Source organism: Raphanus sativus, chromosome 5 (genome assembly GCF_000801105.2).
Source record: "Raphanus sativus cultivar WK10039 chromosome 5, ASM80110v3, whole genome shotgun sequence".
Lineage (NCBI taxonomy): Eukaryota > Viridiplantae > Streptophyta > Magnoliopsida > Brassicales > Brassicaceae > Raphanus > Raphanus sativus.
The window spans coordinates 8,040,303-8,060,405 of record NC_079515.1 but is presented as its reverse complement, the minus strand read 5'-3'; the positions used below and the strand labels follow the sequence as shown (position 1 = coordinate 8,060,405).

Below are 20,103 nucleotides of genomic sequence, written 5' to 3'. Positions count from 1 at the left end.
AGACCACATAGCAACTTAGTTAGAAACTCCAAACTCCAGTCACACATTCAAAGGAGACAGCAACAAGCTTGTCACAGAAAAAAAACTGAGAGACACAGTCTGTGTTACACATGCCAAACACAACCATTCACGAGTCAGTGACACATTCACAAGTAATTCACAAGAAGTCAAGAACTTAAAATAGAGTATTTACCACATGTTAGCAGACAAAAGGCCATAACTTATGAGTGAAGGAAGGTCGTTAAGGCTAAAATAATACAGGGGTTGCAATATATGCTTAACAAGTCGTGACTTCATGCAAACAGAAAAAAAAGTCACTAACGGTAAATAGACGGGAGAGTTATCAACTTATCATTCATCTCTTCGACAGAAGCGAGGATATCAGGTTGCTTGGGAGGTACAACAAGTCTTCTGCTTCCTGCTAATGTTTTTTTTAACTGATGCTGATCTTTCGCTTCCTTAATCAGGTGACTTGAGAGAACTGGTTGGTGAATCCAAGCTCATGTTTGGGATCCAACCGCTGAGCCGTATCTGCTCAAGCTCGTCCACTACTTCAGTCATCGTAGGTCTCATGTCACTGTGAAAGGCTAAGGAGTAAGGATCGGAACGCGAGCCCAGCCAAGCTGTGTATAGACGAGAGAGTCCATGCGTCAAGATTCAGGTCAAGAACCGGGTCTATAATCTCGTCTAGACAACCTGACCCGATTTTGTCAACAGCAAGTGCTACCAAGTTGATTTCAGTATGCGGTCGAGTGAAATCGACAACTTTCAGTCCTGTAATAATATCAGCAAGAACAATTTTCAACCGGATCTTCTCAACCACAATCCTTTCAAACCCACAACAAAATCAATCAAAAATTGAAGAAAAACATACCTTTTTTCACGGAACAGACGAGAACGAAAAAAGAAGATGGATTTTGGTTGAGGAAATTAAGAAATCAGAGAAAGGAAGGACAAGAGGGATTAATAGAAGACCGGAGAAGACGCGGTGAATGTAGTGGACTTCATCATCTTCATCAGTTCTAGGGTTTTCAGAGGAGGAGAGGAGTGGAGATTAGATTTTTGGGGAAAGAAGCAGTTGAGAACGACAGACAAAGGGGGAAAGGATAGCAACACGCGGGTCATCCGAGTTATCGTGGGTCGGGTCAAATAGTTAGGTTGGATCTTGTAAATACTTGGTTTCATTAAGGGCAATATCGATTTTCACCACGTTTTTCATTAAAATATAATAAAAATTATAATGTTTTTAATAGGTGGGATAAAATAGAATGAATATGGGAGTTACTCGGGCAATCGAGAATAAAGTCCCAAAAACAAAGTATTGAATGTATAAATAAAGTACGTTATGTAAGCCTTCAGTCAAAAATAAAATAAAAGAAGGGTGAATTGGCGTAATAGCCATATTTAGGAGTGTAATAGAGGGAATGGACATGATTTTGACATAATTTAGCAACTGTCTTTTTGCCTTCAATCCAGCCGATAATACCCTTGTGAGGGAAATGTTTCCGGTTTCCTTCACATAAAGGAAGAACGTGTTTCATTTGTGAGTCACAGTTACAATCACGGAAATATCGAAGCGCGTGGAATGAAAATCAAAGAAAAAAATGCTGTGGGATGGGAATAGAGAAATTTTCTAAGTGTTGAATAACGTTAGACAAACGGAGTGTACTAGATTCATATTTCCAAACTATATAACATGGATACTATATAGCATGGATAGAATACTATCTGTCCAAATATAGAATGATGTGACCCGTTACACTTTATGTACTAGAAGTGTAAGTTACTTATACAAGAAAAGATGAGCCGTAAACCGAGAATAAGAAGGAGAACGTACAATTTAGGTGTAAGCATGTGTAATTGACAGGGAAGTTGAAGTCCGGCAGGGAGAAGCGAAAACTTGTAATGAGACAGTATGATTATAAGGTTACATTTTATGTGACATTATATTACATTCCACATGAACAAAATAGAATAGCGTGCCGTTTACTAAATTAGTAATGGCACGCTATTACATTCCACATGAACAAACTTGTAACTGTGACTCATTGGGGAAGCTTTCCAATATGAAACATTGGGGGAAGCTTTCCGATTTGCTGATAACTAGGGTTTGACATCCTATTAGATAGTATCATAGATCCTGTAGGAAATCATTATTACGGTTAATCAGAGTCTGTGTCTGGATAGGAATTTGAGGAATAGAATTAGGGTTTGGGCGTTCCCGGGTTGTTGCCGTCATGGCTTTTTGAATTTGAATTGTTTCATGTAGTTGTAAAATATGTGGGGTAGTAAGTCATACTAAAGATGTGTAGTATTTTATAAATTTGGAATGGTTTGTTTAAGCATAGTATGGAATTTTAGTTCTGGTTTCCATTTGGAATGAAATAGTTTTCAGTTACCTGTGAACTATGTGTTGTAGTATGAAAATATTTTCATTATTAGTCTTCATAGAATTGGTAGATGTGTGTGGTTTTATTGTTTTTACTACCAAGAGGAGGATTTGGTCGACTGCTTTATATGCAATTGGTAGTATTAACCACTGCGAAGGGTAACTGATGCATTTTGTTGCTAAATACACACATAAGTGGAGTAATGCCATTTAAGGATGTGTTTGTGATGTAGCTAGTAAGGTGACCCTGTAATATTAAATATCAGGTGTGTTTAACGGAAAACCATGTAACCTTCTATTTTGGTAATATTAAATGATGCTAGATGACAATATATGTGTGTTAAAAGCTGAAATCACATTTAGAATGTATCATCCGGGATTAGTTATATTCCTTATAATAGGATTACTAGGTTCTATTTAGTCATACTACTATTCCACTTAACATAAAGCAATTTAATTACATATTAGGTACATATGATGTTCTGAAATATTTAAGTAATATAATGGGGAGGATTAGAGATGGAGAGACAAGTCTAATGCGACATATGAAATAAAAACCTAACGGAACAGTTCATAGAACATTTCAAAGTAATCACTAAACCCTAGTTTGAGAATTTCAACCCAAATCCATTGAGAAACCAAAACTTTCTAAAACAAAATACAAGTGCAATAACAGAAAAAGGAATGTAATTAATGTCTTCATTACGCATATGAACTTCATATTAATGGCCATGGTGATAGGAAATTTGTCTGTGAACACTAAACCCAAGTTAAGGAACTATAAACCCAAATACATGTGTAAAACATTTTACCATATCTAATACCTGATATATGATTCACCTAAACCCAAACTTCCAAAATACAAATAGAAATATATAAAGCCATGGAGTAGTAGTAAAAGTATTCCATTCCATTTAACAAATTAGAAATAGAAAAGCCACCAAAGTTCGAAATCCTTCTCTGTTATCAACTGGCGTGAAAGGATGTAATGAAGAAACATAACGGAGAAGGTATGGGACCCCATCCTCATGACTTGGCCAAACTGTGATGCATTCAACAACGCAAGGTCCTCATCCTCCAATGCTCCCTTTATTGTTTCAATGCAACGGAGATGGAAGTAGTTGTTAACCCTTTTCCTGTCAGTGGGTTCAAAGCCCGTCTCAAACAATCTATTTGGAAGCTCTAACTCCTCCATACCAATCCTGCATAATGAAAACAAGGAGAAATAGTGAGAATGATTGACAGTGGGATATTGAATATAAAAATGAATAACAAAAATACAGTCGGACATCACATGGCACATATATACTATTCCACACCAGATGGAATATAATTATTAGCATTCTATTCTGTTTGATTGTGACTACCTAATACTCCTCTTGGTAGTAAAAACAATGAAAGCACACACATGTACTAATTCTATGAAGACTAATAACGAAAATATTTCCAGACTGCAACAGACTGTATTCATAGGTAACTGAAAACTATTTCATTCCAAATGGAAACCAGAACAAAAATTACATACTATTCCGTTTGGTTTCGAATCACTAATACGCCTCTTGGTAGTAAAAACAATGAAACCACACACATCAACCAATTATAAGAACAATAATTAAGAAAAGAATTACATACTACAACACATAGTTCATAGGTAACTTAAAACTATTTCATTCCAAATGGAAACCAGAACTAAAAATCCATACTACTCTGTTTGGTTTCGAGTACAAAATCCTCTTCTTGGTAGTAAAAACAATGAAACCACACACATCTACCAATTCTATGAAGACTAATAATGAAAATATTTTCATACTACAACAGATAGTTCACAGGTAACTGAAAACTATTTCATTCCAAATGGAAACCAGAACTAAAATTCCATACTATGTTTAAACAAACCATTCCAAATTTATAAAATACTACACAGCTTTAGTATGACTTACTACCCCACATATTTTACAGCTACATGAAACAATTCAAATTCAAAAAGCCATGACGGTAACAACCCGGGAACGCCCAAACCCTAATTATATTCCTCAAATTCCTATCCAGACACAGACTCTGATTAATCGTAATAATGGTTTCCTACAGGATCTATGATACTATCTAATAGGATGTCAAACCCTAGTTATGAGCAAATCAGAAAATTGGAATCCAACAAACAGAGGTGAAAGAGAGAACGGCAATAGTTTACAGAGGGGGAGAAGTAAGCGGCAGAAAGCAACTATAAAAGACTACACAATCACCGGCGGTATTATTCTCCTCCGCCGAGACCGTAACAAAAAAGACAACCAGGCGATTGGAAGAGAGACGGACTGAGATAGAGCAGACTTTGAGTAGATGCACCGTCGAACTGATTGTGGAGGAGCTATAGCGGAATTGCGGATGGAGATTTCTGAGAAGAAGAGACGGGGAAGATGAAAGCAAAGAGAGATTTTCTGTGGAAGGGGAAAAGACACGAGTTACTTTGCAGATAAAATTTTTAATTTTTTTTTTTATTTCTATCAGGTCACCCGGTAATTTATCAAGGATAGCATAGTAATATCTAATCTATTAAAACTGAAGTACAAAAAAGAATTAGCCCTAAAAATTACACAAATATTACATCTCTATGCCACTGTCATCAAAACTACGTCGTTTTAATTTCTGTTTTTCTTAAAAAAAAACGTTGACCAGCAGATGAATCTTTTGGGCTTATACATTCTTAATGGACCAGATTAATGTTAAATTTAGTATTTAAAGAAGAAAAAAAATCGTTCACCAACAATCGATGGAACATATATTTACTATATACTTTCCTAAACTAAATTACCTTGAAATATCTTTTTCTATATCTAAGCAATCATAATAAGAGTTACTATATCAATTAACTACCGGAAGATTTGATTTTTGATTCAAATCTTGGAAATTATGTACATTCATTATTTATTATAAAATCGTACATAATTTAATTTTTTCTTTCCATAATACAAAACATTCCAAAACCGACTAATAAATTTACGAATTTTTTTTAAAAATCAATAAATCATATTTTTCCTAATTGTGATGGACGTTCGGGTATTAATTCGGGTTCGGTTCGGATCTATTCGGGTTTCGGGTTTTCGGGGTCAAAAATTTCAACCACATTGGGATATTTCTAAATTTTCGGTCCAGGTTCGGTTCGGATCCTTTCGGGTTCGGTTCGGATTCGGTTAATCCATTTAAATTATTTTTAAAATTTTGAAAATTCATTACCTATTTTAAATTTCACAAAATATATAAACAAAATAATATGTTACATATAAATTTGAATAACATATGTCAAAATACCTAAGTTTAACATATAAATTGGTTTGGTTTGAATATTTAGATCAAGAATCAATAAATATTTTAAATATAATCGATGTTGTGAGTATAGTTTAATTGTTTAAATATTTATTTATGACTATTTGTATATATTTTCAAGTATTTTGAACAACTTAAAGTATCATATATATTTTTGATGTTTTATAATATACATAATCTAAAAATAATTAAAATATATAGTTATATTAATAGATATCGGATATATTCGGGTACCCGAAATATTTTGGTTGGGATTGGGTTTGGTTTTGGTTTTTTAAATACCAAAAATTTGAACCCGTTCCAATATTTAATCAATTTTGGTTAGGATATGATATTACTTCTTCGGACCGGGTTCGGTTCGGTTTTTAGGGTTTGGTTTTTGCCTGAGTCCTAATTGTACGCAGCCAGTATTTAAAAAGAGGAATCATATAACTAACTCGGATGTTATTTACAAAGGGCTTGGAACTTTACACAAAGCAGCAAAAATGACGACATTAACTTTTTTATCTTTTATGTGCAATCAAAATGAGATATGCCAAATATATTAAGAAAACCAAAAGCACATTTCAAATCATCAATAAGCCCTTTGTAAATATAATTACTCATTTCATATCAGTATTTTGTGGTCGATCATTTATAATGAATTTTCCATTACTTATAATTTTTTCTTTATAATGTTTTTATTTTTTTAAAATTCAATAATATATAATTCTATTTAATAATTTGTCACACCGAATTTATATGTAAGCTATATAAAACACACACAAACCAAAACAAAATACACAAATATACTAGATTGAATTGTTAATTTACAAGTAAAATAATAAAGATAGCACAATAGAAAAATAATTAAACTTTTAGTTTAAAAATGGATAGTAAACACTGGAAACTAAATACACCATCACCTATGAAACATTAACATGAATGTTTTTTTATAATTAACAAAATCATATAGTAATTCAAAATATACATCTGCGCGGGCGCGCGGATCAAAAGCTAGTTATGTATTAAAGATGACGTATATCGTTTCGTTAGATTAAAAGACTATTCTTCTAATTAGTGTTTTTTTCATGGCTATAGCTCCTAATTCCCCACTTTAGAGCATCGAGTCAAAATCCCATCCCATGCGGGGGGCATGACTTTGAAAACCAAAGATGGTAAACTTTCTCAACAATCAAACACCTAAACCCATTCCCAATTCTTCAAAACCCATTTTGATCGACAACAACAACAACCGAATCCGATGGGTGTCTTCTCCAGAATTGGATCGACCCACGAAGGATTACCAGTAGTAGCCAATGCCTCTCTCAGGCGCAAAGTTTCGAGCTTTTTGCCCATCTGCGTCGCTATCGTCGTCCTCGTCGAGATCGCGTTCCTGGGTCGCCTCGATAACCCTTCTCTCCTCGACGCACTGACGAGCTTTTTCGGCAAGCTATCATCTCCGACTAAACCGTCCTCCGGTTCGAATGTCGGGTCGGGAACGGAGAGGTGCGAGGAGTGGCTGGAGAGAGAGGATTCAGTTAGTTACTCTAGGAATTTCAGTAAAGATCCCATCTTTATCTCCGGTGGTGACAAGGTCACTACTTTCCACTCTCAATTGGAACTAACACAAAAGTTTAGTCTTTGCTTCTTGTTAGCTAGCTGTTAGATGATTGGTCATAACAGTGTCCTGAGTCTGTGACTGACCATGTAATGATCAAAAGTCTTAAGAGCTTTACTCATTTATAAGCAATGTTCAAGAAATAGCTAGGCGTTAATTATAGCTAGTGTAGCGAAAACTAATGGTTATTGATTTGTTCCCTCTACAAATTTGTAGGACTTTGAATCGTGCTCAGTTGACTGCGCAATTGCAATGAATTCAAATAAGACACCAGATGCAGCGTTTGGATTATTAGGTCATCACCCTGGAACACTCCGTATACTACGTTCCATGGAATCTGCAAGATACTTCATTCAGAACAATATTGCTCACGCACGACGGTGGGTAAGGCACAATCTTTAACAGCAGCACTCTTTTAATACTTTCTACTAGGAGGACTACATGTCTGACTCTCTTTTTTTTTTTGCATCTTATGTTGTTTCATCATCAGGAAGGGTTTTGGTATCGTGATGACAACTAGTCTATCATCAGACGTTCCCGTTGGGTATTTCTCATGGGCGGAGTATGACATTATGGCTCCACTTCAACCAAAGACGGAGAAAGCTCTCGCTGCTGCTTTCATTTCCAATTGTATTGCTCAGAATTTTAGGCTTCAAGCTCTTGAAGCCTTGATGGAGGAGGCTAATGTTACGGTTGATTCTTATGGTACTTGTCACCGCAACCGTGACGAGAGAGGTATGTATTGACTATTCAGTCATTGCTAGGCGAGAAATGTTCTGTGGCTATCTCATCAAGTCTTTTGAAGCAAATATTTGTTTGCAGTGGAGAAGGTTGAAGCTCTTAAGCACTATAAGTTCAGTCTTGCTTTTGAGAACACCAATGAGGAGGACTACGTCACCGAGAAGTTCTTCCAATCTCTTGTCGCTGGTATATATATACCCTCTCCATCTCTCTCTCTCTCTGCTCATCTTTCAACTTTTTAGTGTCTGCATCTAAGAGAACTATATGAGCACACAATCATCACTGGTTAGCTACTGGTAGTCGTCTTGCATGATCCGAGCTTATGGTTTATCAATGTTATATCCATTGATGAACGATCATCCATCATATATGAGAGTGTTGAGGCTGTCCTGTTTATCTTCTTCTTATAAAGCAATTGATGATCAATCTTTTTTTTTTATTTAGGATCCGTCCCTGTGGTCGTTGGTGCTCCAAATATTCAAGATTTTGCACCTTCTCCTGATTCAATCATTCACATTAAACAGATGACTGATATTGAGCCTGTCGCAAAGAGAATGAAACATCTTGCAGATCATCCTGACGCCTATAATAAGATGCTACGGTGCTGTAAATTGTAAAATACTATAAAACATGTTCAAAACATATTTAAAAGCTTTGTTTTTGTTTTTTATTTAGATGGAAACAAGAAGGACCTTCAGATTCTTTCAAGGCACTTGTTGATATGGCTGCAGTACATTCCTCTTGTCGTCTCTGCATTTTCGTGGCTACAAGGATCCGTGAGCAAGAAGAGAAGAGTCCTGAGTTTAAGAAACGACCCTGTAAATGCACCAGAGGCTCAGAAACAGTCTATCATTTGTTTGTTAGAGAACGTGGCACGTTTGATGTGGAATCCATCTTCTTAAGGTAAAAAGCCAGCTTTAATTTACTCGTGGAACGTTACTAATACTTGTCTCTCTTCTCGATATGTTTGGACGACAGGGATGGTTATCTGACTCTGGAAGCTCTGGAATCTGCGGTTCTCACAAAGTTCAAGTCTCTGAGACATGAACCAATATGGAAGAAGGAAAGACCCGAGAGCTTAAGAGGGGACGGTGTGCTTAAAGTACACGCGATATACCCGCTTGGTCTGACTCAAAGACAAGCCCTTTACAACTTCAAATTCGAAAGAAACTCAAGTCTCAGTACTCACATCCAGAGAAACCCTTGTCCTAAATTCGAAGTTGTATTTGTCTAAGTTTTTATTCAGACCTTGTTTAGTTGAAATATAAAAAGTGTATCTTCCACACAAAAAAAAAACAAATACAACAATTTTTTTTATTTGTTTTATTTGGTTCACCTCTTCAAGAAGATTTTGTAGACACTAACATCTCCATAGCAGCTTTAACAGAGTTACAAATATTGCATGGATCTTCCACAAAAAAAAACAAATACAACAATTTTTTTATTTGTTTTATTTGGTTCAACTCTTCAAGATGATTTTTGTAGACACTAACATCTCCATAGCAGCTTTAACAGAGTTACAAATATTGCATGGATCTTTTACTTGCTTGCCATGTTCTCTAACATCTTTTTCTTTTGTTTCTTTCGTTGTATGTGTTTTAAAAAAAAGCAAAGAGATCTTTAATGATCGGGTTACATTACAACTCATGATGATGATGATGATATGGAATGTAAGTGGGAAAATCTAGAAATCAGATTTTCTCTTACATTGACAGAGAATCCACTGTCTGATTTGCCTCGAGCATGATCTTTGACTAAAATTCTTTTTGGATTTTGCCTCATCATGCATCTTCTTCTTCTTTAGTTTTTGTCTCATGTTGTTGTGTCATTTACACTAGCTTTATGTTGATAAATGTATATCCTTTCACAAATCAATCGACTTAATCCTTTTATATCTTTTAGAAAAGAATCAGGTGTGGGAGGATTACGCATTCGTCACTCATGTGTTTTTATTTATTTGACGATTACAACGTTAAAGTTGTGAGAAGGAACTTGTTGAAACAAAATTTGCAGAAGTAGTTGGTTAATAATATTCTCATAGATGAGAACTTATTTGCTTTTACATTTTAAAATACTTTTAATATCGATGTAGGTTATATTGGTTCTGAATTCAAAATATACAAATTGAAACAAAATTCCTTGTTGAAACTAAATGAAATATAAATTCTTGACGGCAAATGACATACAATTACAGATATTTAAAATTGTACATATACTGTATATAAACCAAAAACAGTTGTAATCTAATTTTGATGGATAAGATATAACAACCGAGCTTTGATTCAGTTGTACTGTAGTATATGTTTAACATGCAGTAATGCAGTATTCATAGTTAAATTATACACAGAATTATAAGAAAACTTCTATATAATACCAGACTTTTTTTTTTAAATCTGAACTTAATTCTTATCATTTTAGGGAAACCACAAAATGTATTTACAAAGAATTGGAACATTTTATAACCATACCTAGCTCGCAACCGATTCAGATTTTTTTTTTAGAACAAGTTTGATAAAAGTTCCTAGGCTTTTATTTTGTCTAATATTAGAACGCAACACTTTTTAAAACACTCCAGCTTAATAATTTATTAAGCACACAGAGAGATGTTATATGACACTATCATGGATAAGATAGAACCCTAGATCTTTGATTCCGTTTTATCTATGTTCACATTTTCTCTTTTCTTATTCGATTTCTCTTGCAGTGAATCTATTTAATTGATCAATATCACATATATGCAAAGAGATAATGAACTAGACATGAGTGGAGTAGAGTGAAGAGAGTTACAAACTTGGCAATGATTTTGGGTTTACTCTTTTCTTCTTCTTCTTTTGTTTCGATATCAATCTTGTAACTTTTTCTTATAAACTTTTCTATATTATTTATTTTTATTTGTTCCAAAATTAATCACTTTATAGACAATTTTCAATTCTTGCTTATACCAAAAGTGGCTAAAAACCGTTAAATCTCCATCTTGTTACTGTGTCCCAAATTCGCTGATAAGTAATATATATGTGTGCATCCCACAAAAATGTACAAGACCAATGATATACTTGAAACATGCTTCTGTCACATTTCAACCAAAGCTTGTAGTATCTTTATCATAATTGATATGGTTATATATATATTCACTTAAGGGTACATTGTAATCATCACTTTAATTGTTCGACATTTATGAGCCAGACACATGTCTTCAAACTATGCATGGTTTTGTTGCTGTTGAAACTAATTGTCAGTGGGAATATTAGTGTTAACCTAATCACGTTATATAGCAAACATGTGTTTATTTTCTTATAACATCTACGTCTTTTTATAATGATCAATGTTTTTTCCTGTCGTGTATGAGTTATGGACATACACTCACGGATTTGAACTATTGTTATAACATCACTAAAACAACAAACTTTTGTGAATATATAACGTCTGATGGTTTATATCTATTCAAATTGTAACAGTTGCGTATCTCTATAGATTTTTATCATTGGGTGTGTATATACATAGAGAGAATAAAATTAAGATGAGGAAGAGCCGTACAGAAATGGAAGAAAGATAAGTAAAAAAAAGGAGAAGATTCAATATCATGCTGCAAAGTCTCTAAACAGTTGGGAGTGTCTATGAGTCATCCCTCTTTGTGCTCCATGTAAACCTCCCAATCATTACCCACGCTCACTTTATCTCTCTCTATCTCTCTCAATATATATTCTCTATTTATTTAACATAGATATAACCTTCTAAACACTGAATACATAACATGGTAGTGTATCGTAAGAAAAGAAAAGGGAGACATTATTGATCATTAAAGGTATGGTGCATAAGAAGCAATGGAAAGTTTTATTTTCGCCATGCGTGACCTCAAGAAAATATATCTATGTTTTCTTTTTTGAAAATTGTCTTAAATATCTAGATTTGTCTTACACGAAATACATGCACAAGAAAGTAAAAACTGAAACCGACAAATAATGAAATGAAACTCGAAGCAGTAAAAAATCTTACTTAAAAGTTGGTAAGGTTTATAAAACCGTTATGGGAAGGAAACAAGAAAAAAGAAAAAGGAAAAAGGGATTTACTCGTGTCAATGCCTTGCATGTCAAGTACTATGATTCCAACATTTTAATCATTAAACGAATCCTTTGTTACTGATTTAACAATTATTAAAACAAAAATAAAGGACTTGGCAAAGAGAGAGTTGGAGCATTTATGTGGAGCCAAGTCAACCACTGCAATTTGACTACACAGTTTGTCCTTTTTTTTTACAACAATGAAATTAAAAACTATTATCTATACACATCATGACCAGAGAACCAGATCGGTGGCGTAGAATCGACATAAAACATAGTAGAATGAGAACTCTTAGCACCTCGTGCAAGTTTGTCTGCCACTAGATTATATGTCTTCGAAATAAGTCGGATCTTAAAGATAGGAAATAAAGTCTTACTGCGCTGGAATTCTTCCAAATGTGTAGCAAAAGTTGATCATTCTTCTAATGAAGACACCATCTTCACCAATTGAGAACAATCTATTGCAAAAACTACTTCTGAAAAGTTGAAAGTCTTCATGCACTCTATAGCACATATCAAAGTTTCACATTCAGCATGCAAAGCGGATAAGTTTCTCCGGAAATTCATTGGACCCATTGTAAGACCCGAACCCGGCCGGCTAGACTGCGGTCGATGCCTCACGTCGCTCGGTCCATGCCCTGACCGAACCACTCAATTTTTCGATCTTTATATGTACTTTCGCCTAAGGGCGAAGTTTATCTTAGACCTTAGCTTAAGACTACCTTAGTCATTCCCTAGCTTAGATCCTTTCAACTTATGCACAGCGGAATATTCTCTACTTAACCATTGGTCTAAAACCAATCTAACACCGGTCAGATCGAATCACCTTAGCCATGGTCAGTATACACAACTACTACCAGCTCCAAGGTTGCTCTTGAACCTAATCCAGGTCATACAATAACCGAGGTTCCATTCCCCTAACCATTCTATCTAGATCTATGCAATATTGCTAGATCATACCTTTGCCACATCCACGGAGCTTGATAGCTCTTTGTCTCAGCTGCCTAGCCGTCTGGTTAGCTCATCCAGCTAGCTGAACTGAACCACTTCACTTGAGGTTCCCAACTCTCTTCCAGCTGATCGAGCTGCGAGGTAGCTTTGCCTAGCTCCCCGTCCACTCGTCCAACTCCCTTATACCTGTATAAACTCTCCCCCTAGGTACTTAGTCATTCAACCAACCATCGCCACAGACCAAGTACCTTTGGGAAGTCTTCAGCTGCGAAACCAACCACAAGCAAACATGCTCCAAAAACTAATTAAAATTCATGATAATTCATGATAATTCATGACTAAGAGAATGGTCAAGTCAGATTTCTCAGAACTGGCCTCGATCATACTGATCTCGCCCATGAACAGCCCATATGGCCATAACTGACCACCTCTAAATCAATGAGATAAAACTAATCTTTCACCATGATAATTCATGATAAATACCCATTAAGAGATATTTGAAGTCGGATCCTAACAATTCCTTATGGAGTTATCAGATCTCCACTTACTTGTCCAACCAAGACCATGGAGAGATTTCTCTGAACCGGCCACTCCCTGGTTCAGTACCTCGATGTCTGAACAACATAGAATAGGATTAATAATGCCCACCAGTTCCTGAGTCAATCAACCAACCACCCCACATGACTCAGAACTGATGAGTCTTCACTCCTCCTAACCGGCCATGGAACTATGTCCCACTGAACCTGATTAGTGTTGCTCTTACCACTGGTGCATCCTTTGATCAATCAGATCAGACACCTTGATCCATCATCCATGGATCAGGTCGTTCATCCTTGCCCATGATCAGATCACACACAGCCTTCCTTGTATAAACACACCAGCACAATACTTGTGGTCCATACCAACAAGTACTGGCCTTACTACTCTCCTTTGCTTGCTGTTGGATCCAAACGAATTGGACCTTTCACTCCACATGGTTCCTCTGGTTCTAGGACTCCCATGTGTCTCATCAGTGGGTCGGACTCATTGTTCACACCATGATCAAACCCAACACCAAACCATGATCCATCATTGATCACTATCCAATGAACAGCATCTAACTATCATCCCACATGGATGAGTTAGATCAGTTATGATCCGCCCCTTTGTCCATGGTCTTGGATTCCTAAGACACATCACAATATACATTCTTCAAGGGGCGTGCCATGTCTGGCCTTGATCCCACCCCAAGAGACACAACACATACATAAACATAAACAGAAATATTCAATACATGTTACCTCATACTTGATCTTGCTAGATCTTGTGCTTCCCTGATCAGGTCCGGCCTTGTGCCTTTTACACTTGTCTTAATCAGGTCTTATCACATACTTCCAGTATTGATAAGATCCATACATGGGTCGCACCCATCAACCATTTCATGGAACTTCTATGAAAACAGTTTCTGCACTGCATCCACCTTCAAGGCTGTCTTAGCCTTTGGGTGTGGAGTCCGGCCTTCTCCATTCTTTTCTGGTCATTAGCGTGTGTCCCTAAGACACAGAGGAAGCCTATGGTGTGTTCAACCATGATCAAACACCACCCAAGGGTCGTGCATCACTTCCAACTTCAGTTCCCATGAAACTGTCTTTCTACACACCACTGCCCTTAAGGCTGCTCTTGGACTTTGAGAGTGAATCTGGTCAACTCTATCTAGGATGTAGAGGAAGCCTATGGCGTGGCAAACCATAATCAAATCACACCAGAGGGTCGTTTTCAACTCCCTTCTTGATTGCCATCAAAACTGCCTCTTTGCTGCCTTCAAGCCTCTCTTGGTCTTGGATTGTGTAATCCGACCATCTCTCTGTTTTTCTCTGTTTTTCTTTGTGTTTCAGGAAGAAGAATGAAGCCCTGACATGCCTGCAAAGGCACGGACTTGCCTGATATATATAGAAGAAGTGGTGGTTACTTTCCAACCATTGCATCCCTTCGGTTTCATTTCTGGCCATTGATTTAATCAATGGTCCAGATCACACATGTTCGTCTATGGCAGTTACCAGACGTCCCTAACAACCCTAACTGCCTCTAGACATGTCACAAACAAGTCCTAACTGGTTGCCCAAGCCCCTGGTCTGATCCCAAGTGCCCACCGGCTCACCGGCACACCCGGGTGGTACACATGGTCCGACCACTGTCCGGACCTGGCCCAACTGCCCAAGACTTGAACACTCAGTCTAGCTGAGTTGAGCTGATCCCCAGCTGACCCAGCTGAGTGAGCTAGTTCATCCAGCTCAGGGAGCTGACACACTCTTCAGTGAGCTACACTGAGCTGCACTACACTTCATCTAGCTGGTCGAGCTTGCTCACTGCATCGCCCAGCTGCCATACACTTTGTACAGCTCCATTATACTTGTCTCCTTCTTGGTTTAGCTATATCTTAGATTCCTGATGCCCTTAACCTTTCTTCCAGACCATGATATCCTTGTGTTTAGATCACATGACCTGACTGGTGCATCTCCTTGCACCATGGTCGATCCTAATGATCATAACCAGGATCGGGGACATGACATCCATCATCTTCTCAGTTGAACGGTTCATTCTGCAGAACCACTGTTGTCCTAAAAATTTGTCTTGTAGCCTCCATACTCCATCAACAAAACAGATCCTGGACTCCTCTAACGATACATCATCAGAAGGTCTATGATTTGTCTGATTTTTGACCGGGGCCATTTGTTGGAAATATGCCCAAATCACTGCTTCCACTTCTGTTTTCAGTAGGATTTCCTGTGGATCATCTGATTTATTTATATAAATTTTATTGTTTTTATTTTTCCATATGTACCACAAAATCCACAGTTTGTCGTAATGGCATATTTGATTATATGAGATACACATAAACATCTATGGGTCTAAATGGTGTGCACTGACCACCTTAAAAGAAAGGTACGAGAAAGAATTTTACGTTCCTGTTAATTTCTTTTCTCTTTTACTAATTACTATCAATTTTTCACATATATGATATATATGTATTTTAATAATTTAATTTAATTATTTATACATATTATATATGATATATAGTACTTTATAGTTGTTTTAGAAAATCTAAAATAATATACAAGAAAAAATATATAAATTTTGTTATATCTTGATATAATTGTTTAATTTGTTTTAATATTATAAAATTAAACAAAAATAATAGATAATACACAAATTGTTATCAAATTGTTATTAGTCAACATTATTAATTTATATATAATGTTGCTAAGTCGGATCAGGCGTTAAGTACTTAGGAACCGATTTTCCAATTATGTTTTAGGGTTTGACAATTTGTTCACAGGTTTATATCTCGTATCATCAAAACTAAGGGTTGTGAAGAAATAAATCTTCAACTTTGTTTTCAAGGATATATAGAATGTGATCAGAATTAGAAAGATATTTAATGTTATATACAAAGTAGAAACTCTATAAATTAATACTTGATAACTGTAAAGATATCTAATGCTATATATACAATACAATAGAAATTCTATAAACTAATACTTAATATATAATAAATAAATAAAATTAATAAAATTTTATGATTTAATTTGAAACTGGTATAAATACGGTGTAATTTGATAAAATAATTTAATAATGATAATTTGAAAAGCCTTAAGTAAATATGATTTCATTAAAATCATAAATTAATAATTAATCTATACTATTATTTGTAAAGTGATTTTTTGCAACAGAGCTCTCACGATAAAAAATAGAGCGGTTAATATCGATACTATCCTTAATGAATAAAAATATAAATTACCCATAAAATAAAAAACGAATTTTAATTATTTGATTAGATAAGTGACTAAAATTAATAATGATAAAGATTATCCAAAATCTAGAAATATATTTAAAATAAAAGGTTAGAACGGTTAATATCATTTATATTCTTAATGAATACAACATATAAATTAGCCACAAAATAAAAAACGAATTTTAATTCTTTTGATTAGATAAATTATTAAAACTAATAATATCAAGAATTATCTAAAATATAAATATATATATTAAATAAAATAGTTCTTATACATATTGTGTTGTTTCCTGTAAAAATCTTATAAAAGAGTTAAAAGAGTGATGTTTTTGCAACAGAGCTCTCACATTGAAATTTAGACCAGTTAATATCGTTTATACCTTGAATGAATAAAAATATAAATTATCCATAAAATAAAAAGGAATTTTAATTATTTGATAGGGACTAAAATTAATAATGATAAGGATTATCCAAAATCTAGAAATATATTTTAAAATAAAAATTTAGAGCGGTTAATATCTTTTATAATCTTAATGAATACATATAATGATATAAATTAGCTACAAAATAAAAACGGATTTTAATTCTTTTGATTAGATAAATTATTAAAACTAATAATATCAAGAATTATCTAAAATCTAAAAATATATATTAAAATCAAATAGGTCTTATACATATGTGTTGTTTTTGTAAAAATCTTATAACAAAAGAGTTAAAAACTAAAAAAAAAAACACAAACCACATAACTAAATATTAATCAATTATTTGCGAAGTGCTTTTTTTGCAAATGAATTCTCACATTGAAAGTTAGAGCGGTTAATATCGTTTAATGAATAAAATATAAATTACACATAAAACAAAAATGAATTTTAATTGTTTGATTAGATAAGTGACTAAAATTAATAATGATAAGGATTATCCAAAATCTAGAAATATTTTAAAATAAAAAGCTAGAGTAGTTAACATCATTTATATTCTTAATAAATACAACATATAAATTAGCCTCAAAATAAAAAAAAATAGTTTTAATTCTTTTGATTAGATAAGTAATTAAAACTAATAATATTAAGATTTATCTAAAATATATATTAAAATAAAAATAGTTCTTATACATATTGTGTTGTTTTCTGTAAAAAATTATAATAAAAGAGTTAAAAAAAAAACACAAACCACATACCTAAATATTAATGAAGTAAATTTTTTAATTTTTTTATAATTGAAAAAGAAATAAATTTTAAAATAAAAAGATAATTTATAAATATACTTTAGTGTACAAATAAATTTAAAAGAAAAAAATTATTTTAGATAACAAAACATATAACTAAATATTAATCAAGTAAATTTTTAATTTTTATATAATTTAAATGGAAATAAATTTTAAAATAAAAATAAAATTTATAAATATATTTTATTTTACAAATATATTGACAAGACAAAAAATATTTTAGATAACAAAATACATAAATAAATATTAATCAAGTAGATTTTTTAATTTTTAGATAGTTGAAAAGATAATAAATTTTAAAATAAAAAATATAATTTTAAAATATATTTTAGTTTACTAATAAATTTACAAGACATTATTTTTTTTAGATGAAAACATAAATAATATTTTTTCACTATAAACTTTATTTAGTAATGAATATATTAATAAGTAATTATAAATTATTTACGCCCACATCCGGGGGCCAAACACATGTATTAACACATCATGTTAAGAATCATCCAAAATCTAAAACTGTATTTTAAAATAAAAATATAACTCTTATATATTGTGTTGTTATCCAGAAAATATATTTTAATAAACAAGTTGAAATTCCAAAAATAAAAACACATAAGTAAATATTAATCAAGTACAATTTTTAATTTTATATAATTGAAAAGAGAATTTGAGTGATTTTTAAGATTTATTTATTAATAATGAATGTAGTGTACAAAGAAATTTTTAAAATTATAATACTTAAGAATTTTCTAAATAAAACAAAATAAAAATTTATTATTATAACTTTTAATTATTAATATGTATTAATAAGTAATTATATTTTTTATTTATTAATAAATAATTATAAATTACCATAAAATAAAAAGTAAAATTTAATAATAGTAAGAATTATCCAATGTATAAAGATATATTTTAAAATCAAAAAGATAATTTCTCTATGTATTATGTTGTTATCTGAAATCTGAAAAAAGTCTTTTAATAAAAAGTTAAAAAAAAACAGAAAACACATAACTAAATATTAATTAATTATAATTATGTTTATTTCATTATATAATTGATCATACATAAATGAATTATTTTTAACCCTTGTTCAAAAACGCGGCCGCGTTACCGATTTTGCGGCCGCTTAAACGCTACCCGGATGGCTAACGTAGCGATTTTGCTTGATTCGGTTGGACTGAACAGTAACACGCATAATTCCGAGTTACAACGTTGAATAAGAAAACGCGCCGTTGAATTACCAAAACTCTGTTTTGCCCGAATCATGGAAACACTAAAAGAAACTCAGATTTTGTTAATTTTGGATCAGAAACACGTTAATAGTATGTGTTTTACTATGTAAATGCTAAAACTATTGATTATGTGAATCATCAGAAGCTTGACTGAAACATTGGCGGCCGGGACAGAAGAAAAAAAAATAGGTCTGGGATAAAGACGACTAAATAATTACGATTTTGCCACTATTAAATGAAAAGAGTAAAAAAAATTGAAAACAGAATTCTGTGTCGGTCGATCTCGGGTCAGTGCCCATTTTGCGATGTTGCAGTAACCGTTTTAGAAGGGACGACTCATTGTTATATACTGAAAATTCTTATTGATCCCACTACTAAAAGTGAACGAACCGTTCCTTGCTTATTTTTTTTCTTTTTGGCATCCCTTCCTTACTTAATTTACAATGTAGCAATAACAACTTTGGCTACTTAAATGTTTTGTACAAGTATGTAATCATAATTATATAGTGATTATAATTTATGTGTATAAAATATGGTATTATACGTATAAAGTATAAAAAAATTCATCCCCGCGTACTCCCCGATTTTTTCCCGCTTTTTCAACAAATCGCTAGGCGCTGGTGTGCCGCACGCGTAACGCCTAGCGAGTTTCCGAACAAGGTTTTTAACTATAAGAAGTTGTCAAAAGAAAAAAGGACTTTCGTACAAAGAGACATAATGACTATAATGTTTTATTAGATAATGTTTTGTCTATCTTTCACAGAAAATAAACTATATATAAAATAGTAAGAAAAGTATGTGTATATATTGATAGAGT

General features: G+C 33.4%; 1 protein-coding gene across 1 annotated transcript; it reads left to right on the top strand.

The window, feature by feature from the left end:
• Positions 1 to 6,798: 6,798 nt before the first annotated feature.
• On the top strand, positions 6,799 to 9,460 carry LOC108857666 (glycoprotein 3-alpha-L-fucosyltransferase A). The gene is made up of 7 exons (XM_018631677.2): positions 6,799 to 7,286; positions 7,527 to 7,690; positions 7,801 to 8,045; positions 8,133 to 8,237; positions 8,496 to 8,652; positions 8,727 to 8,954; positions 9,030 to 9,460. Exons 1-7 carry the CDS (start codon positions 6,954 to 6,956, stop codon positions 9,283 to 9,285), a joined length of 1,488 nt encoding a protein of 495 aa, XP_018487179.1. The 5' UTR covers positions 6,799 to 6,953; the 3' UTR covers positions 9,286 to 9,460.
• The last annotated feature ends 10,643 nt before the right edge of the window (positions 9,461 to 20,103 follow it).

Coding starts and splice junctions, on each gene's coding strand:
- LOC108857666 (XM_018631677.2), top strand. CDS start 6,954: ATGGGTGTCTTCTCCAGAATTGGATCGACCCACGAAGGATTACCAGTA. Junction 7,287..7,526: donor TTATCTCCGGTGGTGACAAG/GTCACTACTTTC, acceptor ACAAATTTGTAG/GACTTTGAATCGTGCTCAGT. Junction 8,238..8,495: donor CTTCCAATCTCTTGTCGCTG/GTATATATATAC, acceptor TTTTTTATTTAG/GATCCGTCCCTGTGGTCGTT.